Here is a 24,211-nt window from a genome sequence, read left to right as displayed (position 1 = left end):
AGTTCCTTGTTTGTAGAACGGCTAGCAATATTTGTGGAAGTTGTGGTCCAAACAGGTTTGGACAGAGTTTGGGGAAGATAAAACAAAGTGGAGAACCTTGCACACAGCCTTGGGTTACCACTATGACAGGCTGGATGTTAATAATACATTACATTTAAAATCCTCCTCCTTCCCCTTCTCCACACCATCACCCCAATTATGTCACAGTCCCAATCCAAATCATTTTTTTTCTGTCCTGGGAATAGAGAAATATGAATCTAGGAGTTCTAATGGTAGAAAACTTTGCCCTTCACTATGACTTAGTGAAGACAAAATGGAGCTTTCCTATACTTTATATGAAGTATATTATTATGAAATACTGTTGCAAAATGGATTTCACTTCCCATTGCTCTTTACAATTAGTGTTAGGATACCTTCTGATCTCAAAGGCAGAGTAAAACAACATAGGATGGAGAGGGCAACTAACAGACCTCCATTTATGCCTGGTCTTCCCCCAAACCCTCAAAAAGTAACACTGAGCAGTGCCACTGGCAAATCTTTCACTTTCTGTTTCATTTCAATAATGTAAAGTAATATCTGGTCTCATTGAATATTCACTGAATCCATTTGAGCAAGATTTTCATTTCTAGATTTTAATGGCTTTTAGAAGAACGAGACATTCATTTGCTTCAAACATAACCTCAGCAAAGATAAGTCATATGTCACTCATATTAATGAGAGGGTGCTGCCCCCATTGGCTCAAAATGAGAAATGTAAAGGAAAAGAAGATGGAAACAACAAAGCTAAACTCATTATTATTTTTTTATTATAGATGGACTCTGGCCAATATAAATGTCTCCCACTCAACCAAAAATAGGAACAGGAGCAGTGGTCATACATATCATTCCAAGGCACATATACATTTGTTACTTTATTTCTTTACTACAGGAATGGACAATAAGGTCACCTTGTGACTAGAATCATAGAATCATAGAGTTGGAAGCGACCTTGTGGGCCATCCAGTCCAACCCCCTGCCAAGAAGAAGGGAAATTGCATTCAAAGGCTACACCATGACATCATTCTTGTACGAATGAGCCATTACCACAAAATGTAACAATACACTCCCATGGTGGTTATTCCAATAGACTTTTGGGGAAATAATTACAGGAAAGGCTTTTAAATAGTATGTTGTACTATCTTTTTAATTGATATGTTTAAATAGATCTAATTCTGTAGACAGATCAATTATACTTTAACAATAACTTTTGGTTAAAAATATTCTAATCTGTATTTTTTTTTCCATTTGTATAAGATGCCTAGATCCATCATCATCATATCATAAACAACTTTTGTACCATCTTGCACCTCTCCAATGCAAACCTCTGCAATGGTAACATATATTCCACCAATACTCAGCTGTACAGTCATCAAGTAGAGAGAAGTTAAGTGATGGGAAGACATATGACCACCTGATGACTACTTATATACTTAGCTATATACCACCTCATGTATAAGTGAAGGATAGGTTCTGAGAACAAAATTATGGATTTTAATATGACCCATGAACATATCATGCCATCTCAAGGGGTTAGCTATGCCTGGCTGCTGACACCACCATTTCCCTGCTCAGACAATCAAAAAGCCAAAAGCGGCACCATGGCAAAGAGAGGAGAGGGGTTCTGCGTGTCTATTAGGTTATCCCAGGATGAACTAAGATCTTGCCATTCACCACTCTGTTTTGAGAAGGGGGTAGTTCCTTCAATTATCCCTCCTCAGTTTGCCAATCTAGCCCACCCCTGATCTATTGTGCTGCTCATGAATCACATATGGGTCTGTAACAAAAGATCTACAATGCATGACTTGGTTATGGATTGTGTGGGTGAGGGGGGTCAGTCTAGTCTGTTTATGGATACCTAGCTAGATGGAGTTGTTCTCCCAGCTGTGTCCATCCAGATACTTGGTTCAGCATTAACCTAGATTGGGTGGGAGAGAGTTGCTATTATCCATAAGCATCCCAGCTCCCTCACAAAAAAATTTATGCACTCTGGCATAAACTTGTATCTTGCATTGGGTTGGATGGAACAGGAATGTTGCCACCTACCCTTATGCCAAGCTGTTTCCCTGCCTGAGTTGACTATATTGATACCAAAAATGGTGCTGAAAAATGGTGCAGAAGTTTGGATCTGATGTTTCTCATTATCCAAGCTGAGCTTCTCCTGATGGAGTAAAGCAGCTCATGTATTCTTGGATACCATAATCACCTGGGACTGTCAAAGTACATTGTAAGTCTAAAACATCAGGCAGGACATATTTTGGATCTAGTTTTTGCTGTCAGACAGATGAAAGAGTTAATACAAATAGAAAGGACTTACCGTTCCATCCCCACCACAGGCCAAGATTCGCAAATTTGGCATTTTTCTGTACAGTTCAAGTCTATTGGGGGAAAGGTATTACATTTTTAAAAACATATTGCAAAGTATATTATAAAAAGAACTTATTGGATGAAATAATCTTTCTTCTGACAGGCTTACCCAGCCAGTGTTTAAACGAATTTTTTTGGGGGGGCTATATGGCCATGGTCTAGAGGCATTCTCTCCTAACGTTTCGCCTGCATCTATGGCAAGCATCCTCCTCACTACCTCTGAGGATGCTTGCCATAGATGCAGGTGAAATGTCAGGAGAGAATACCTCTAGACCATGGTCATATAGCCTGAAAAAACCTACAACAACCCAGGCAAGGAAGTGTTGCAAAAAGCTTACTTGCCCACCATGGTACGGGAATCAACTTTTGGGTAGCTTTGACTGAGCTACCAGCAGTTTTCAGCCTTTCCCCCATAAGATTGTTTCTCCTATCTGATGGGGGGAAAGGACAGGGCATCAACACACCTTGTCCTGATGTCCCCATCTGATGGGGAAAAGAGGAAGGCAGATTACCACATGCGTCTTGCATTTCACTGGAGATTGTTGGTGAAACGGAATGAAATGGGGAGGGGAGCGATCAGTATGATTTATCAGTATGATTTATCAGTATGATGAGGTCCATACAGTATCAATCAATTCAACTTAGTTTGTGACAGCCACAAAAAGAAAGATTCTAGAGTATAACAGCTACTTTCAAAATAAGTATTCTACAATTAAACAGAAAATAACACTTTCAAACTGCAAAATGCATCACCACATCACTGGATGTAGCAAATGATTCTGTACACAGAGAGTGATTGCAGTCTATATTTATTTTTCTATGTAGCTTGACCCTTGAACATCTTTGACCATCCTTTGCATTAAAGTAGTGTTTTGGCTTTAATCAAGATGAAAGCCAAAACAGACCTGAGCTAGTCAGGTGTTTACAAAATCCATAGAGAAAATGGTGCTGAGTGGAATTTTTGTGGAATCCCTCTCTCACAGATACAATTTCTTGCTTAAATTACTATATATCTGAGAAACATTGCACTTATGCTAACAGGCTTCAGTATTACTTTGGTAAATCAAAAGTAGATAGGTTCTTCAAACATGATGTATAACTATGAAGAATATAGACCCTACCTGCCTCCTAGTGACTACCAAACTAGTAATAATAAAGCCCCAGGGAATGCTAACAGAGTTCTTTTCTCATTTCAATATTACAATATTGTCTGATACAATATTGTCTGATAGGTCTTTCTTTTAAAAGGAGAGTCTACCTATAAACTATAAAAATAAACTATTCCTCGTGTTATTTCACAAATAAGCTGCAGAAAAAACTATATTACTTGTATTGCTCTATGAAGCTTGGAAAGACATCTGTCAATTATTGCCTTGGCAATGCCAATCTTGCTTATCACTTTTGTTCATGCATCTTTAAATAAAGTACAGAATAGTCAACAACTGATATTGTTAGGTATGGTTAAGAGACAATCTAGCAACAGTCCAAGAGCACCATCTTGTGGCACTGGAAAATAAGCTCAGGGCTGTTTACGATACAATGAAGTTCTAAAAATTGAAGCTCTCAAATAGCTACATAGAAGCCCATGCAATACTGGGGCCATGGAGAGTGTAGAAAGGAGAGTTAAACCTTCTGCTATAGTCTTGGCAATAAAAATATCTCTGAATATGGTGTTTGCTTTTGCATTTCAACAAAAGCCTCCACCACTTGCACCAACAGAAGTGTTTCTCTTGAAATGTAGCATCAAAGGGATGTGCTGGCATTGTTGTTTCTGTTTTGTTTTTGCAGTATCTTGTCATGGAGAGAATGAGCCAGAGGCAGCTGGTGACTCCAGCATTATGAGTCAGAGAAAATACCCTCCGCTTAGAGACAGATATGCCACAGCTGCTTTGGGTTGTACAGCAATCATCAAAGTGCTGTTATGTGCCTTCAAGCCTACTTTGATCTATGGTGAACCAATTGTAAGATTTCCCTAGCAAGGTTAATTTAGAAGAACTGTCCCATTGCCTAAGGTTGAGAGACTACAACTTGCTCATGCAGTTGGGTTCCATGGCTGAGCAAGGATTCAAATCCAAGATCCAAAGAAACCAAGGCTAACACTCAAACCACTACACCATGCTGGCTACAAGTTACTCAGGCACTAAACAAAGCTTTGTCACCAGGACAGCTCCCATGAAACCTGGAGCAGCAGTGGCAGAGGTACTATAAATCCAAAGAGCTGCCATGAAAACAAAAGTTCAGTTCCCTGGTTGGTAATTCCAGGGCTGTCAGCTGCTTCTGGAATAAGCTAACACACACATCCACTGCTCACTCTTCAAAATCTCATAGATGATCACAAAAACCATGCATGTGAATTCCATGACACAAATAATACAGTCTTTAGGTCTGTGGTGAGGAACCTGTGACCCTCCCAATATTGTGGAACTACATTTCTCATAATTCCAGGCCACTGACCACAAAGGCTAAGAATGTTAAAAATTAGGGTTCAGTAATATCTGAAGGAACCACAGTTTTCTCCCACCACGTTAGGAAATGAGAACTAAGATTAAGAGATTGACACGTGTTGCCAACTCAAGCCATAACTGCACCTGAATGTCCAAATACAGATATATGGTTGGGATGTTGCAACTCCAGCCATTAACAAGAAGGATGGTGAGAGCTGTAGTACAACAACCTCTGGAAAGCCAAGTTTCCCACCCATATACTAAAGACAATAAACTGTGCCTTATGAAAGAAGCCATGGTGCAGGTTTTTATCTATAATGAGTGCCTCGTGTACTCATTAAAGTTTTTCCCATATGAAAATAGTGAGGAACAATCAACGGTATCAAACACCTCAGAACTTACGCATCTTTGGGTCCTTCCTGAGAGAGGTCAAAGACCTGCCGTGGATTCAAATACCACATGAACATCTGGAGAACCTTAGTGCCCTTTAAAGAGAGAAAAGGAGAACTGTTAATTTCTCCAAAGTACAATTTTGAACTGCTGTCTTACAAGGAATATCAATGAGCTTTTTTATATGCAAAAGGAATTCTTAATTCAAGCCAGTAAAAAACATTATAAATAACTGAATAACTCCAACTTAACTTATTCCAGTTGAACCAGCCGTCATAAATGTTCCCTCTTTTCCTGAAATCATTTGGTTCTAGATCCACTCTTTTGTTACTAAAACATGCAAAATTTGTTTGTTTGTTTACTATATTTATACCCCACTCTTCTCACCCCGAAGGGGACTCAAACCAGTTTACAGATTATGGAAAAATTCAATGCCACATTATACATACAAATAATAAATAAAACTAGGTTGTTGTAGGTTTTTGGGGCTGTATGGCCATGTTCTAGAGGCATTCTCTCCTGACATTTCGCCTGCATCTATGGCAAGCATCCTCAGAGGTAGTGAGGTCTGTCGGAACTAGGAAAATGGGTTTATATCCTGAGGATGCTTGCCATAGATGCAGGCAAAACGTCAGGAGAGAATGCCTCTAGAACATGGCCATATAGCCCAAAAAAACCTACAACAACCCAATGATTCCAGCCATGAAAGCCTTCGACACTACAATAAATAAAACATTTCAAATTATAAACAGTTTAAACATATAAATGCAATAAAACAGGTTAAAAACATAGCTTTCCAATCACCCTCCCCCCACAGGCCAAACATAAGCCTGCTAGTAAAAGTGATCTTCTGTGTTATTATCATGGGCTACGGTGATATAAAATGCTAGTGTAGAAGGCTACAGGATTAGGGTACAAGTGCCACATTTTTAAAACATAAGATCTTAAAATGCAGGAGTGATGAGGTTTAGATATCAATACTTAACATCCAGTTTAGAGTGGAATTCACCAACCAGGCCACAATGAATAAACCCACATAAAACTTGGGTGAACAATAGTCAAAAGAACTCTGGGATGATATCTAAGGCCAGATAGAGAGGGCCCTCAGAGGCAGCTCGGCCAGCTTAGGCCCAGAAGGACCATGCACTTGCAGCACCGGAGGCAGCGAAGGCATTGGAGGGGTGATGGAAAAGACCCTGGAACAGTTGAGACAGCCACACACTAATGAGGCATGGCTGCTGGCCTCATGGTCTCCTCGTGGGTATGCCCAGGTCTGAGCAAGGCAGCAAAGCCAGATGGTAAATACTCAGGCTCTGGGGTCTCTCCTGCAGCAGAGCCCAACAAAGCCGTCAATGCATTCACTGTATCACGTTTACCTGATTCCCTCCACTTTTTGGATTCACAAATACAAGCAGTGGCTTCATGAGAGGAGAGGAAATGGGCTTTATAACAAAAGGCCGCCCTTTGTTCTCCTGGAGGAAGAAAAAAGAGAAAAATAATCAAACAGAAGAAGCCACTCTAATTAGGCTCTAATTGCTTACCATTTAGCCAGAGGCAAATGTTAGCTGTGAAAATGAGGGGCAGAAAATCCACATCAATTTCAATGCAAAATCATTGTCTGTAAAAGAAACTACCCAGAAATGGGATGTTCAGAATAGGGTTCAGCACCTGGACTGCTTCTGTACAACCCAGAACAGCTGTAGAGGAGCTGTTTTTAAAAGTAAAGAATGGATTCACCACTCTGCAGTCCCGGAGCCACAGGCTTCCTCTGCTTTGAACAAGATCCATTTTCAAAGGAGAATGAAACATGTGGGCTCATCTCTGCCACTGGAGGGGTCCCCCTAAGGATTCCTGGAATTTAGTATACTTTTGTTTGATAACACAATTACCATTTTCTCTCTTTATAAATTAACAGTAGTGATGCACATGCAGATGCTGTTGAACTTGAACAACAAGTTAACATGGACAACAAGTTAAACATGAGCCAACAATGTCATGCGGCAGCTAAAAAAGACAATGGGATTTTGTATAGCGTATAGATTCAGGGAAGTCATTCTTCCCCTCTATTTTGCCTTGGTCATACCACAACTGGAATACTGTGTCCAATTCTGGGCACTGCAGTTGAAGGGAGATGGTGACAAACTGGAATGTGTCCAGAGGAGGGCGACTAAAATTATCAAGGATCTGGAGAACAAGCCCTATGAGGAGTGGCTTAAGGAGCTGGGTATGCTTAGCCTACAGAAGAGAAGGCTGAGAGGAGACATGATGGTCAGGTATAAATATGTGAGGGAAGTCATAGAGAGGAGGGAGCAAGCCTGTTTTCTGCTGCCCTGGAGACGAAGACATGGAACAATCGCTTCAAATTGCAGAAAGGAGATTCCACCTGAACATGAGGGAGATCTTCCTAACTGTAAGAGATGTTCAACAGTGGAACTCTCTGCCCTGGAGTGTGATGGAGGCACCTTCTTTGGAGGCTTTTAAGCAAAGGCCGGATGGCCATCTGTCAGGGTTCTGAATGTGATTTTCTTGCTTCTGGGCAGTGGGTTGGACTGGATGGCCCAAAAAGACTCTTCCAATTCTATGATTCTATTATTCTTTTTAAATAAAAGGCTGCTTGGTTAATGCAAACTAACTTAACAGCTTTAGCACTGGCAGTTGTATTTTTTTTAAAGTTTTACCTCATTGCCTCTTTTGCTGGCTTTCCTTTTAAAAGACGTCCTCTTCTTCCGCCTAGTTGAATTTTTCAACGAATTCTGTATTTATAAAAAGGGATGAAGAAGGGAAGGAGAAGAGTATTTATGAAGAACAAACTCTAAGACAAATTATTTCTATTAAGAAACACCTCTGTGACTGTGACAGTACCTCTGGAGAATGATACACCATCTGGCGCACATGCGTGAGTTGAAAAGGCATGCGTCTCATGCTTTACACTTTTACACCACCGGTTATGGAGAAAGCCACACACTGAGACCAGACAGGTACTTTCAGAACTTGGAACTTTCCAACGCTGTGAGGGAGAAGAAAACTAGATGCTCCCATAGACTCACATAACAGCACATGTTGTACCTGCCAACCCTCCCAATTCAGGTAGGAGACGCCCGTTTTCCTTCCGGGGCTCCAGTCTCCTGCCCAATCAGGTTCGTCTCCTGATGTGGAGACCACCTATACAAAAGGGTTAAGGAGAACAAGATAAAACCAGCTATGCTTCATGGGACTTGTTTGAGTTTCTTTTTAAATTCAAGGCATGAGCCAAAGCTGTGCATACTAGCATTCCTTCAATGTTAGTTAGCATACCAACTCACCCGTGACTCTCAAAACATAAAGTTGTCAATTATTACAAATTCCTCAGAGTCTATTCACACATTATCATCATAAGGGTACACCAAAAATATAGCATGTGTGTGTGGTAATCAGGGCTCTAACCTGAACTTTATAAATGTAAGACACATGCCTTGCAACTGTTTATATTCTTATCCCACCCTTCCTCCATTATAAAAAAAAATTCCTTTGCATCTTCACAACAACCCTATGATGTGGATTAAAGATGGACTATATAGACAACTCGGGATCCTGAACTATTCTAATTCTCACTGATGAACAACTACAAATGGAACCACAGTCAATACATCCTGTTTCAATTCTGCTTTCATGCCATCTCTGACTAATCTATCCTCCCATAATATCATGGAAGGGAGCAGGATGCCTTTTAGGACCAAACATCACGGCCATCATCCATGCTGATCATCTTGGCTTCCCAAGCTTGCTGCTTCCAAAAAGATTGGGTCAGAAAAAAATCGAACTTCTGATAAAATCCTGCTTAGTCCTAGTATTTTCACAATAGTTTCCTCCCCAAACCCTGTTTTTATTGGCAAGCATGTTCTAGTCCATCAGTGGAAATTGTATGGATATCATTGATCTTGATTCAGTGTTGAGGTTTTTTTATAAGGTTTGGAGGATGACTCCTCAAGGATTCTTTATCGGTGGATTCTTGCTCTGGCAGCACACTGGGTTAGAAGGTCTTTCCAGCACTATGACACTACACATCTACTCTACTTCCCATTTGAAGGATATGGCCCAGGAAAGCAGAGAACAGTGGAATTGTATTGTCGAAGGCTTTCATGGCCAGAATCACTGGGTTGTTGTAGGTTTTTCGGGCTGTATGGCCATGTTCTAGAGGTGAAACGTCAGGAGAGAATGCCTCTAGAACATGGCCATACAGCCCAAAAAAACCTACAACAACCCAACAGTGGAATTTTTCAACTCTACCTAACACTGAGTCAATAAATCCTATTTCCCCAATGATCTGAACAAGAAATGCTGTCAAGAGGATGCTGAATGCCTTTTTTTTCTATGAGAAAAAGAAATCTTAGTTCACCGAATTCCCCATTTTACTATGTACCTTGTTTTGAAAGAGTTACTTTTAAGAGCACCCTTCAGTAGATTTATGCACTATACAAATATGCTTCCAGGTGGAAATACATTTAGATATACTTAATTTTTCCAACAATAAAAGTGGTCTTGTTGGTGTTTTATAAGAAAAAAGAGGATGAAGTGTGACAACCATGAAATAGATATAGCAAAACTAAAAGCAATGCATAGCTAAAGGTGCTCTTAGTATATGCAACTTCAAAGAAAGGTTGCTTCTACTTCCTAAAGAATTATTCCTGCATGCCTAGAAAAAGCATTCCCTGACAGGATGTACAACTTCTTTTTTGTAATATCTAATGCAAATACTAGGATTCATTTGTATGGGCAAAAAGCCAGAAGTCATTCCTCGAGGTGCACATGATGTTCAGGAGCCTCCAGCCTATAGCACAAGGTAGAGCCAGTTAACTCAATCTTATCCAATGTTAGCAAAGGTTACATTAGAAGTCAGGGATTGACACACACACACACCCTCCTTTCCCCTCTCCTTTTAAGCAGATCGTGCCATGTACCTTTGCTGATATCAGCAAAGAGCCCAGTGACAGCCATAAGCTTTTCAGCACTCTGTAGCTGTTGCCACAGTGCCTAACGATAGCAAAGGTAAGGGTGTCTAGATGGCCTGGACTCTGCTCCTACTGTTGTAATCTGGGAGCAAAGCAAGTAAAATCATCCACTGAATCTCTGGACAGTACAAAACAGCAATACTCTGGACAAGCCATGGATTAAGGTACCCAATAGATCGGCCTCTAGAAGTTCATTACTAAAACACTGATTCTGTCTCCATTTTGGTTTTTTGCAGCCACACTCATTGTGCCCATGAGAACTGCATTAATTTGCTAAAGATTATACAATGTGAAGTATATAGAATCACCTGCCTGTTGAAATTGCCCATGCTGTCTTGAAGATGTCAAGCTTCTATTTCTTCTGTACCCAAAGTCACCATAGCTAAAACTAGGAACCACAAATCAATGCATTACTATGTCACATGATCAACCAGTAGCGGACCTTAGAGAAGGCATCTATTGGAGAGTACAATCCCCAAAGCCTCCAAACAAGCAATGGACACCAGGGCTACAATTGGCACTCTCCAGAACCAATGAAATATTCCAAGGCTCCACAGGAATTCCAATCATCCAACAGTAGGAATTGGCTTAGCGTGATCCAAATGAGCTAGTGAGAACTTGTAGATCAGCTTCAAAACAAGTCTTCTTTCCCAGATATTATTCTGCAGCTGCCTTTAACCCAGACTGAAATTTCCATTTACAACAACCAACACAATGTCAAAAGAACCATCCCTTGTTCTACTGTTAGGATCTGTATTCTGTTAGGAATACAGATCTTAACAGATTTAAAGAGTGATACTGAAAATTAGGAAAGGGAAATGTTTCCCAAGCCTGTTTGAAAAATATAGACAGAATCATCAGTTTGTAAGAGTTTGTTGCCAGTCTTTCCAAACTTTCACCAATTACACCATTCACACCATTTCTCTATGGATAAAAGGAAATAAATAATTGCACGATTACTTCTTACCTGGTGATTTTTATGTCAGTAGTATGGTGAATCTGCTCTGGGTTTTAATTTGACTTGTAAAAACACTATTTAAGGTGCTGAACCTTATCACCAAAAGGGGTTCAGAATTTTGATAAGTCCCTTGAAAGTTTTTTTAATGTTTGAAATAAAACTCTGTGTAGTTTTGACTGGCACACTGATATGAAAATCTCTAGGTGACAAACCACAACCAAATGGCACATAGTCTTCTGATATTCCAACAATCTCAAATAATACCATGAAAGAATCATAGGAAAGTAGGAAGTTGTTGTGCTTTAGAGATGATAAACTATTCAAAAATTGCCACAGATAGTTAAAATACAACACCTTTAAAACCTATCCAGAAATAAAAACTTCAGTTGTGGTGTGCAGTACAGTCCATTTTGACATTGCAGGTGCAAAAACTGGCCATACACCTTTTACAGGTGCCCATCCTTGCCTTGTGCTATGTCATGCAATTGATCCATCTAGCTCAGTGTGGTCAACACTGACTGTCAGTGGCTCTCCAGGAAGGCTTCTTTCTTTTCTTGTAAGGGATGAAGATATGAGGGATTGAACCATGGGCCTTTTGCATGCAAAACATGGGTCCTACCATAGTCCCTCTCCCTTTCAAAAGGAGAAACCAAAAATGCAAAATAATGGTTTCTTATAACAATTATGAGTGGAATTGGTGAAGGTTTTGTGGACCAAGTGAAGTGAAACATGCCTAACTGAAGGTGTTTAAGCCAAGCAAGGTGACCCACGGTGTCAAATACAGACATTGGCATGCAGTTACCTGAGGTTTCTTCACCTTAATGATCCAGGTGGGGGGTACAATAACAGCCGCATGAGCCCCAAGGGAACATGGCTCCTCAATGTGCTGCAGCATAAAGCAGGTGACTTTATTGTGAAACTTGAAGCCAACCAAGTGATGTCCATAAGGTGAATTCCAGAAGATAAATGTGAAAATTGAGGAAAGAGGGCAGGGAAAGAAAAACATAGATGTAATTACACGAGTCCAGTCATGCTATCACTCTGTTGCATCTTCAGGTCAAAGAGACCACTTATTTTTAACCAGTGGGAATGTGACTCCATATACAAAAGACATGCAGGTCTCATGTAAATTCTCTGTGAAATTTTTGGCCAGGCCAGAGCATTGGCATTTTGAACCAGCCCCCAATTCAGCAGAGCTGTTCATACACTCTGTTTCTGAACCACAACAGTGGTGGGAGAGGAGTACAGAGTGTCCACAGCATTCTCCCTATGCATCACAGCTAAACACCCTTTCTAAGATATTTTTCCATGCTGAGATGCACACATGTTTTTCTTCGACCTATATGCTAGTTATGTTCCAAAGACCATGTCCCATATGACAGAGAAGTAGAATAAGGCCTCTGAAATTCATGTTTTCATCATGAAGTCACCATAATTGCATGGATGTTCCACATTACAATTAATACTTCTTAATTTAATTCCTTTTTTCCCCTTTTTAATGACTGGCAATATTGCGTTTGCATTGTGACGAGGAGTTCCATTACTTCTTGCACATTATTAATGATTTTTGTTACCTTTAAAAGGATATTTGTCACAAGAAAGAAAAGAACCAGTGACTTCATAGCAGAACTATTGATATATGTTGATATTTATGTGTTACCCTTGGGCAAAAATTACCTACCGCTTGCTTACACCATGAACAGCTGATGGCCACAATCTCTTTACTGTGAAAGGAGAATTTTTGCTGAAAACCCTGTAATGACAAGAAGAGTTCAAATCTATCTATCAAAAACCACATCCATCCAACCCCACTACAAAGTGTATAAAGTGTCTAAAGTTGTTCATTTGATTTGTCTAGAATGATACTCTTCAGATGAATCAAGTTATAATAAAGTGAATTAAATATCACAAATGACAGTTATGGAGATATAAGAATCATTAATTCTATTTTTTGTTCCTTTAATTCGAAGTGTGAAGACATAAAATGAGTGGACATTAGATTTTGAAGGACATTAAGGGCCCTTCCACCTAGCCATATAACCCAGAATATCAAGGCAGATGAGCCATGATATCTGCTTTGAACCGGATTATCTGAGTCCACACAGCCATATAATCCAGTTCAATGTGGATCTCTCAAGAACATCTAAAGAATTCTGGTTATAATGTGTTGTCGAAAGTTTTCATGGCCAGAATCACTGGGTTGCTGTGAGTTTTCCAGGCTGTAAGGCCATGTTCCAGAAGCATCCTAGTTATACTTAGTAGTAACTGCATGAAAACAGTTAAAGCATCAGACATTTAAAATAGTCCTCCTTTCCTTTTTTACTAAAATTCTCGGAATTCCCCAATTATCCTAGGCATTGAATATGGTAGTTGGGGGATTCAGAGTGTTATAGTCCAAAAATAAATTTTCCAAGCTATAAAGTCTTTGAGAAAGATATAATGTTATAGCTTGGATTGTCTCCCATACAAAAAAAACCCCTCTGCAACCTTTAATTTTCCCATATTTGAAACTGAAATATTTTTAATTTGTCTTTCAAGTCAATTTTGATTAAATTTTGATATACAGTACACAACAAGGGCTATATAACAATGGCTTGTGGAACAAATAGGGCAAAATGATTTTGTTCCAAGTATAATTATTTTCTTTATCATTGCCATTATCATATCTACAGCACCAGTATCCACAACTTAATTTATCTATGACTGAGAAAATGTGCTAGGCATTTTCTAGGTTCTTATAGAATCAAAGGGTTGGAAGAGACCTCATGGGCCATCCGGTCCAACCCCCTGCCAAGAAGCAGGAACATTGCATTCAAATCACCCCTGAAAGATGGCCATCCAGCCTCTGTTTAAAAGCTTCCAAAGAAGGAGTCTCCACCACACTCCGGGTCAGAGAGTTCCACTGCTGAACAGCTCTCACAATCATGTGCAACTCGATGCTCTTATTGGACCAGAAAAAACTAATTTCAATAGGGTTCACTAACATTCAGTCTCACATATCCATGTGAAGTCTGGGAACATATCTGCAGATATGAGGTCATACTATATTGGACCAGAGTCCTGATGAATGTATATACACACACACCCCAATATAATCCCATGTCTTCTTTTCTTCTGAGCCTTAGTCAGTGAAACATAAAAGGAAAGTAAAATATAAAATTAATCCAAGTAGACAAGATTAATGGTAACTCATTCTTAGCCTGGATCGTGTCATAATATTAACCCCTAACAAGTTTGTCTGGCAGTTCCATAGGCATTAATCAAGTCCATGTTATTCACGTCTACTAAAATATTCAGCTATTCCAATTACAGCCACAGATGTGACTGATGACCTTTTGACAACACTGAAAGCTTCCAGTTTTATAGGCAGTCGAAAACCTTTTTCATTGCTTTCATCTGGCTGCTATTTCATATTTCTTCAAAGAAAGAAGTTGAAGGGATGAAAAGCAGTAAAGAGGAACATTGGCTGTGGAGAAGACTGCCCTGATGTATGAGGTCTCTTCATTATTATGATGATGGTATTTTTGATCCTTTATTTCCTAAAGAGGTGAATCCTTCTGCTGTGTCAAATTATACCTGAGAAAATACATAGTCTGTGATAACAACCAAAACATGACTTGTTGGGTTATATATTGACAACTGCTTCTAACTGCTTTCCTAGTGAAGGGAGCTCCCTACTCAACTACCAGCTTCTACAGATGTAGAATGTACCTATGCCTCTCTCTTTCCATCAGCATGTGCATCATGGGTTTCCTCCCCTTGATTTATATGCTGGTTTCTCCACAAGGAATCTCAACAGACATTACACCATGGTCTATCTGAATAGCGGGGCAATGTCTCTGCAGATGGTCAATTCTCTCATGCCAGAAGCAACTTGCAGTTTCTCAAGTCGCTTCTGACATGATAAAAACAATCTGAATAGATGGATTTACATGGTATAACAGGCATATACAGAACATGTGTTTTATTTTAAAGGTAAACTGCAGTTTTTTTCCCACTTCTGCTACCACATCACTAACATTCAGTTGAAACAAAAGTCTATTGTGGGCTCATGTGAGTTTAGAGGCTTCCAATGAAGTCCCTCCCCAAATATATTTCCAAGCTCTGGTATTTCGGCTGGAACCAGGGAACATTATACAATATAGCCCCTGATTCTATTACATATGTTTTTGTCACAAGTATTTTCTCCTCTTCAACACTGTTCTTGGAGCAATAAACATCAGAGAGTATTACATATGAGTCTTGGAACTAGGGACAGGCTTTGAACTGGCCAGTGTGTCCCCTATGTTCTTTGTGCCATTGCATCTACACCGTAGAATTAATCTAGTTTGACACCACTTTAATTTCCATATTATGAGACCCTGGGATTTGTAATCTGTGGAGAGGCACCAGCATTCTTTGGTAGATGTAAAACTACAGCCCTCATAATTTGCTAGCAGTAAAGCAGAGCAGTTAAATCTGTGTCAGATGAGATTGATTCTAGAGTATAGTATAGATGTAGTCTCAGAAGTTGATAAGTCCACAGATCTCAGCTGCACAATGAAGGCAATGTTGTCTGTCAGTAATATTTATATGGGAATACAGTAAAATGTGTTGAACTGCTAACATATCTTGAATGGTGCTACAAATATATGAGATTTTCTGAAAAGATTCAATCACCTGTTCATCACTATAGCCTTCAAAAGTTCCAGATACTTTATTTTCCAAGCTGTTTTCATGGTATCAACATAGTATAGAGCAGGCATAAGCAAACTTCGGCCCTCTCCAGGTGTTTTGGACTTCAACTCCCAGAAATCCCAGCCAGCTTACCAGCTGTTAGGAATTGTGGGAATTGAAGTCCATAACACCTGGGGGGTCGAATTTTGAACATGCCTGGTATAGAGATTAAAACTTAAGTCACCAAATTGATTGCTGAAAGTGTTTGTAGATACTTACATATCTACAAACTAAGTCATACACGCTGAGATGTTTCTTGGTTACTCTTTGCAAAATAGAAATGGTAGGAATTTGGTACCATGACCCCAATGAAGTTTTGGTGGATCCCTGGAGCATGTACAAACTTCATTTTCTCTAGTTGTCCTGACTTTAATTGGAAGTAATTGTTATTGAACTCAGAATCTCATATTCACAGAAGCTCTCTGAAATCCCTCTACCAATTGTCCTCTATACCTGAAGTCATCAAACCCTATCTGATATTAACAAACACCTGTATATTATATAATACGTAATAGGAAGGTGAAGGGCTGAGCTTCAAAAACTACATGAACTATTTAATTGGTTCGTGTTGAAAGATAAGATGTTCGTAAGTTTTTCCTCTAAAAAAATGTGAGATGAAGGCAGTGAATGAGAGAGATTGTAAAATTATCTAGCTTCACAGAAAAGTAATAATTCAAAACAAGCGGAGTGAATTGGATGACGTGAGAGGAAAAGATGCTCCTTGGAGATAATTGAGCTCTTATTCTTCTCCACAGTTCTTGCAAATTGATTGTTCAGATTTGCTAAACCAAGAACTGGCACTACGATGAATATTAAAAGATGAGATGGACGTATAAGCAGTTTTGAAAAATGTAGAATTAATAATGTTTTTGAATATCTTGTCACTCAACTGCTTTCGGGCAGGAAGGCTTTAAGATTTTGCAATCTTAAAATAGATACGACTGGTAATCTTGAAGTGTGTCATATTTGGAATGATTGGGCCATGAAGTACATCTCTGTCTTGCTATTGTGTTGCTGGATCCTACGTGTCCTTCACCAAAGGCATACGAAATGAACTGGGCAAAAGGACTTCTGGACCTATAGACTAAGACTCCGTTGACTGGCCTTTTCCTAACACTGATGCAAAAACTTGCCCAGGTTAAGTTGCATGAGTCATAGAAAAAAATAAGGCTCCTTCCATTTCCCATAGAGATACCAAATGGGCTCCTACTTCCATACTGGTGATAGGATAAGATTTCCTGACCTGCCTGAGCACATCAGGCTGGTTTAGGATGTTTAGTTTAGCCCTCTTAGAAACACCTGTCCTTAAAGGAAAATAAATGGCCACTAACATGGAAAAACCACTGCCATCTAGAATTTGCTGCTTGAGAGATTAATTCCCTCATTCTGGTAAAAGATGGAGTCTTAGCTAAATTGATTGGGGGGGGGGGGGGGTTGTGTATCTAAGGATGAGTCTACACAGGCAAGAAAACTGAGGCTCGCCTTGAGGTCACATCTGGCTGTTCTGATAATATTTGTTGACTTTCAGTGAATATTGGTTTTACAGGGTTAAACCAGCTTTACCTCACTGTGGGCAAAGTCAGAGGATACTGCATAGTTTGCAGGAAACTCCAGAGTATCCCGTAGCTTTGTGATAATGGGATCTTGCATGAACTCTCTGCTTTCCAGATGGAATAGTGGAGTCATCACTTTTCCTTGAATTCAACAGCACGGAAAAGGGGAATAGATCATGCCCCTTACTTTTTCCCAGTTCCAAAGATGCCACTGCTGATGTCAGAATGAGGTAGTGGCAAGGAAATAATGGAACTCTGTATATGGCTAGGAGCAGTGGCAGGAACACAGAGTGTGAGGTAATTTTCCAATAGGACCACTGAAATATGACCTTATCAGATGGGGTACTTTTTGGTGGCCTACACCAGTTCAATTTACTTTTTGTGATGAAGCCCATCAGCTCTCAACCCATGATGTAGAGCAGTGGTTCTCAACCCGTGAGTCCCAAGATATTTTGGCCTTCAACTCCCAGAAATCCTAACAGTTGGTCATTCATTCATTCGTGTCAGGAGCTATTTGAGAAAAATGCAAGTCATTTCTAGTGTGAGAAAAACCACTGATGTAGATGACTTCCAATGGGCTCCATAACAAAAGGTAAGGTAAACCAGCATATGCCACCATGGCGGTAACACAGAAGGCTTCCCGTGTTACATAGAGATCAATGCGGTGGACGCTTCTCCCCATGAAATGAGGTAGAGGGTGATGTTGGGTGTGTAGCAATGGGTTCCCTCTGCTGGCCACCACCACATTTGCTTCAATGCATGGCAATTCCGGTGGCCAATATAATGAGGTCCTTAGTCCACCTAGACCATGTGGACACCAATGTGGCATTGCTGCAGATTAAGCAGAGTATATGTAGTGCCTCTGGGTCCAGATAATAGGTTGTACCTATCACAGGCTTTTCTTGGCAAGATTCATTGAGAAGAGGTTTGCCACTACCTAGAGAGTGTAAATTGCTCAAAGTCACCCAGTGGATTTCATGGCTAAGAGGTGATTCAAATCCTGGTCTCCAGAATCATAATCCAGTACTCAAACCACTGCGCACGCACACACACACAAACACACAAGTTCAATAAAATCAACATTCAAAAGAATCAAAAGATGGAATAGAGCAAAATCATGGAATAACATAAGAAAGGACTGGGGCAAAGGGAGTCTTATCCTTGAAGAGAACTAATAAGTTCTCAGTAGAAAAGTCGAAACTCCCGGTGGCACAATGAGTCAAACCCTTGTGTTGGCATGACTGCTGTCTGGCAGGTCAGTGGTTTGAACCCAGGGAGAATGGGTTGAGCTCCCTCTGTCAGCTCCAGCTTCCCATGCGGGGACATGAAAGAAGCCTCCCACAAGGATGGTAAAACATCAAACATCCGGGCATCCCCTGGGCAACGTCCTTGCAGATGGCCAATTCTCTCACACCAGAATCAACTTGCAGTTTCTCCTGACACACACACAAAAGTAGAAGAGTCAAATGAAATAGAAAACATTCAAAACTTCAAATGCAGAGGATCTTAGTCTTACCTTTCCACATTGCTTACACTTCCCCTCCTGTCGCCGCCTGTGTACCCAGTGATGTCTAACAAAATTCTGCAGAGGCAAGCAAAGATTAAAAAAAAATAATTAAAAGACAAAAAGAGGCCTACAGGAAACATTAAGCATTTGCATCCCAAATCACTTTTAATATGCCATAATAAAAAGAGCCTTGGAATTGCTGAAAGGCAATCATAAAAGAAAAGGTAAAGATAGTCAGCTGTTCTGAAGTATACAGACAGTTCCCAAGCTATGAACAAGATGGGTTCTGTAGGTTTGTTCTTTAGTTGAACTTATAGGTAAGTTGGAAAACAAGTACATTTGTTGAGTACAACTATATAAAAATGTCCATAAAAGACTCAACAAATGTGTGTGTGTGTGTGTGTGCGTGCGTGTGTGTGCGTGCGTGTGTGTGCATGCTTTGGATAGCATAGGGAAGCATTAACAACCCTGTGGTGTTTGTTTTGCTGTCTGTGCCCCATTCAGAAGATTTCACCTCACTTAGAACAGGGATATTTTGAGAAACTTTGATGTTTGGAATTCAGACTGCAATACTACTTGGTTTTGTGTTCATGGACAATATCTATACTGCATGATTTCCCAATTATTTGTGTTGTTCTCTGAATTTTTTGCTTTATTCTTCTTCAACCAAAGGCCTCCCAGACAGGTTGTTATGGTTTCCTGTACCTAAAGCTATTGATGTGTATATTAGCTGTGGACATCAGGTTGGTGAAGAATGTCCTAAGCTCCCTTTGCTATATATTTACTCCTGCTCATATTCTTGTTAGACAGGCTTCTTTGAATCCAAATGGGTTTATTTCTCCCTCTCTTTTCTCTACTTCCTCTTCTTCACTTGTTCCAACCTTTCTCTCTGTAACAGCTAAATTCTCTTTCTTGGCCCTACACAACTTTTCATACTTCCTGTGGGCATGGTTTTACTTGATCTATGCAGCATATTATAATAGGAATAAAGTCATGGCAGACTGAGCTGTAACATTTTGGCTTGCAAGTAATAAATCACATTTTTGAGGGGGGGAAACAGTTTGCCTTTCCCAATTCTTCTAATATTAGATAGCTTTAGTATATTTATGAACTGAAGTTTTGTCTCTTTTGTAAGAAGTCTATACTACTTTGTGCAGTCTCTTATTTTGTAGCATGACCAGCATGCCCATGTTGCAAATATGCATAGATGTGTGTATGTGCACGCGCAGAGGCCTTCAAGTCACTTGTTGACTTATGGAAACTTCACAAATTTCATAGGGTTTTCTTAGCCACATAATACTCAGAGGCAGTTTTGCCAATTCCTCTCTTTGAAATATAGACTACAGCACCTGGTATTCCTTGGTAGTCTCTCATTCAAGTCCTAACCTTGCCGTCTCTGCTTACCTTCCAAAACCAGATGGGATCTAGTGACTTTAGGGTTTTTAGCCCCAATTGTATAGGGCATCCGGTGAATGACAACCAGATGACATTTCTCTCTTATTCTGAACCATAAGAAGGAGTACCTTAAAATAGCACTTAAGGAGATCTAGAATAGCAAACTGAAAGAACTCAACATTCAAATGGTCCCAAAATTCTCCACTATGGAGAAAGATATTGTATAATAATTCTTTCCAAATCTCTCTCCTACTCCACGCCACCCACCTTTCCCGGTCTCTCTGTGGATGAGATCTTACAAGACTGTATAAAGTTTTGCCCCCTCCCCTCCTATAGAACTCACCTGTTCCCTGCAGAAATCTCTGAAACAGGTATTTTATTTATTTATCTATTTACCTTATTTATATCCCACCTTTCTCTACCCCAAGGAGTACTCAAGGCGGCTTACAATCGCACCTCCACGGTGCCTTAAAAACATACCACATAAGTTAAAACATAAGTTAAACATTAAAACATAATAAGCATTATAAAAATACATTTCAATGAATCACATCATCCAGAGTCGTAGTCTAAAGGGCAATCCCCTTTCTCTAATTTACAACTGTGCTGTTATACACAATGCACAAATGTCCATAAAAGACTCAACAAATATTCATAAACCACTCACCTCTCTTGGAGATCTAGAACTTCCTTCTCTGAAAGTTGGCTTACATCGGAAGTTTATCTGTCAGGTAGAAAGAGTACAAAGAAACAAAACTGGAGGCCTAGAAGTAGCAAATGAAGTTCTAGCATAGCAAAAGTCCAAGCACCAAAAACTAACAAGACTATGACAATTCTGCAAACTCATAGCTCATCACTAGACATCCCATTCTCCACAAAGAAATTTAAACCTGTCACAGTAGTACGAATAAGTCATAATATTATAAAGAAAACCTGGAAATATTGCCTAGAGCTCCCAAAAAGCAACTTTACTGAGTTTTTATTATTGTTGTGTGTCTTCAAGTAATTTCAGAATTATGGTGAACCTTTCATGAGGTTTTCCAGGGTAAGAATGTATGACTTGCCCAAAATCACCAAGTAGGTTTCCATGGCCAAGTAGGGAATCAAACTCTGTTCTTCACAGTTGTAGGCCAACAGTTAAAACACTACACCACTGTGGCTTTGATTATGAAGTATAAAAACAAAATATCTAAAAATCAGCATTAGGGATGCTTTAAAAGAGGGGCAGAAATACTAGTTAACAAATCACTTCCATCAGCTAACTAGTTGGTTTTCAGATGTGCACCTATATGCTCAGAATTCAAAGACTCTTAACCAGACGGTTGCCTAAAAGCATATTTATTTATCTGTGTGAAAAGAATACGATTCTTTCAGTGACTTATTAAGATTCAGAATATTGCTGGAAATCATTGCAAAAGCACACTTGTGATGCAAGTAGCATAGAAGATAATAAAGCTTCTTATGTGTTAAGTGTCTTCTATTGTCATTTTAATAACATTGCATATCTTGCATGATATTCAAGCCAGAATCTGGCATTATGAGAAAATTGGGAGAGGGAGCCCTTTATCACACTCGTTGCGGTAATACAAGAGGGGGAGTGGGTTCTGAAATAGTTGATAACATCTTCCAGCGCAATTGCATCGGCTGTCCATATTCCTTATGGCTACATAATCAGAAATAATATTAAGAGGGGTGAACCTGAGATGTTTACACACACAGTTACTTTATGAGCATGAGTCAGTTTTTACATAGTTGTTACTTTTCCTATTAAAGACAAAACCATGGACAATTATATCTAGGAAGGACTAAGAAAGTAAAGCTCCTGCTTTTGAAGGGCTACAACCAATCAATGTTGACAATACTTAGGGTACAATGAAGAACAAATGCAGTTTGATACCTCTTTTACCATCATGGCTCAATACTATAGGAGTTGTAGTTTGGTGAGGCAGCAGCACTCTTTCGCATAGCAAGCTAAAGAGTTTGTTAAATTGCAGTTCCCATAATTCCATAACATTGAGTCACGACAGTTAAAGTGGCATAAAGTCTACGGCGTAGATATACTTTGAGGGCCTTCCACATAACCATATAATCCAGAACACCAAGGCAGAAAATCCCACAATATCTGCTTTGAACTGGATTATCAGAGTCCACACTGCCATATATCCCAGTTCAAAGCAGAAAATTTTATGTGGGATTTTATTCAGCTGTGTGGAAGGGACCTTAGAGGCACCAATGGTCTGGCTGGGTATAAAGACGCCTCTTGGGTCCCATATTGTTCTGATATGAAGTGGGTGATATCCCAGGCTCTGGCTTTAAGTGCAAGTTGAGGCTCAAGTAAATTATAGATACTCTGGACCTTTTTTCCTGAAGAATCCATATTATTTTTCCCCACCGTATGATGTTTAAGCTGCCTGAAATTCTGTCATTAAGCTTTTGACCTTTCTGCTGATTGTGCCAAGATATTAAAGCAACCTCAATTGGAACTGCATTGTTTAAAATGCATCCTACCAAGACTTCAGGCACTGAGCCAGGCAATGGCTTAGTCCCTTCCACAGTACAAATGTTGATTTGAATGCTGGATTAACCTTGAGAGTTTTTTCCTTTATAAACTGACTAACCTGGCTTTTCCAGAGACTTTCAATCCATCTAAATGAGGCACTCCGAAGGATGCCATCAATAACAGACTTGTAGGAGAAAATCAGTACTGTCAAGAAGAAAACCAAACCTTTTTAAATGTCCTTGCCTTGCTAGAATAAAATAAAGCCTTTCTCCCACTTCATTACTTTTTTAAAGAAACCATTTGTATTTTCACTATACCTATATCCATACTCACCAGCTTGGAATATCATTTCATTCAGCAGAAAAAATTAGCTCTTGACTGCAGGGATTTATGTCATAATAAATATGTTAATATTTAAAGTGCCATACGGTTCTGTGTTTCACTGAAATGCAAATATCCTGCTAGGTTAATGGAATTGCTCACTGGATGGCTTTCCTACATTGGTATGGATCTATTCTTTCCTGGACTACTTGAACAGAAAAAGAGTTATGTGGGGATCTAAATATGGCCCTATTCTAATTTTAACCTGCAAAGTTTTCTATACAACATAGTATACTCTTTCTCTCACGCAAAAAGGAATCTCATCATGACAAAATCCCTGTCTCCCCCCCCCCCCCCCCGCTTCCCGCAACATGTCACAGATGAAAACTAGGATACATGTAGCCCAACAACAACAGAATGTGGTCAAAATGACACTGTTATTAATGAGGAAGAATGAACAGGCTAGGAGAGGATGCAGCAGTTTGCTTTTGCCTGAGTCTCTTGGGAAGATTTTGTCCCTATTCTTCTCTTCCTCTGTCAACTACTTCACCAGTTTTAATTTAGTTCACAGCAAATGAATTATTATTATTATTTCTTTATTTATAGTCCACCCTATCTCCCCAATGAGACTCATGGCAGCTTAAAGCAAACACTTTGGCAAACATTCAATGCCAAAAGTACAAGTAACAAGCCAAACCAGCTTAAATAAACAATACATAATACATTCACACTTTTAACACATTAGATCCTTAAAAACTTTTAAATTTGACTAAAATGATTGGGACTAAGGGGTATACAGCAGATTAACGAAGGTAGACATTGAACAAAACAAGGTGAAGCATATTAAGTGACAATAAAGAGAGATAGTGGGAGGAGGAGAGTGAAATTGTGAACATTAAAAGCAACTTAAAAGGAGGAAGCTTGGAGGGTATATGACAGTCTTTAGTACAATGTTTTTCTTTGCAATAAATATGGCTTGGCTGCTCTCACATATGGATTTGTCACAATTCCTTGTCGTATTTATTTCTTCTTGTTGG

At 39.5% G+C, this 24,211-nt stretch overlaps 1 protein-coding gene across 6 annotated transcripts in view; it reads right to left on the bottom strand.

The window, feature by feature from the left end:
- DGKI (diacylglycerol kinase iota) overlaps window positions 1-24,211 on the bottom strand; it is a 303,622-nt gene that overhangs the window by 127,361 nt on the left and 152,050 nt on the right. For 5 of the 6 annotated variants that reach the window (XR_010910056.1, XM_060776823.2, XM_067469251.1 and 2 more), the window contains exons 5-12: window positions 21,021-21,077; window positions 18,968-19,033; window positions 12,864-12,935; window positions 11,985-12,101; window positions 7,915-7,989; window positions 6,613-6,708; window positions 5,249-5,331; window positions 2,353-2,413 (exon numbers count right to left, since the gene is read on the bottom strand). Coding sequence is in view for 5 of the 6 variants with exons in the window: in XM_060776823.2 (XP_060632806.2) it covers window positions 2,353-2,413; window positions 5,249-5,331; window positions 6,613-6,708; window positions 7,915-7,989; window positions 11,985-12,101; window positions 12,864-12,935; window positions 18,968-19,033; window positions 21,021-21,077 (627 nt within the window). In the remaining variant the exon portion in view is untranslated. The remainder of the gene's footprint in view (window positions 1-2,352; window positions 2,414-5,248; window positions 5,332-6,612; window positions 6,709-7,914; window positions 7,990-11,984; window positions 12,102-12,863; window positions 12,936-18,967; window positions 19,034-21,020; window positions 21,078-24,211) is intronic. The other variant, XM_067469250.1, reaches the window with a different exon arrangement.

The sequence above is a fragment of the Anolis sagrei genome, chromosome 5 (genome assembly GCF_037176765.1).
Source record: "Anolis sagrei isolate rAnoSag1 chromosome 5, rAnoSag1.mat, whole genome shotgun sequence".
Taxonomy (NCBI): domain Eukaryota; kingdom Metazoa; phylum Chordata; class Lepidosauria; order Squamata; family Dactyloidae; genus Anolis; species Anolis sagrei.
This window is presented reverse-complemented; position numbering and strand designations above follow the sequence as displayed.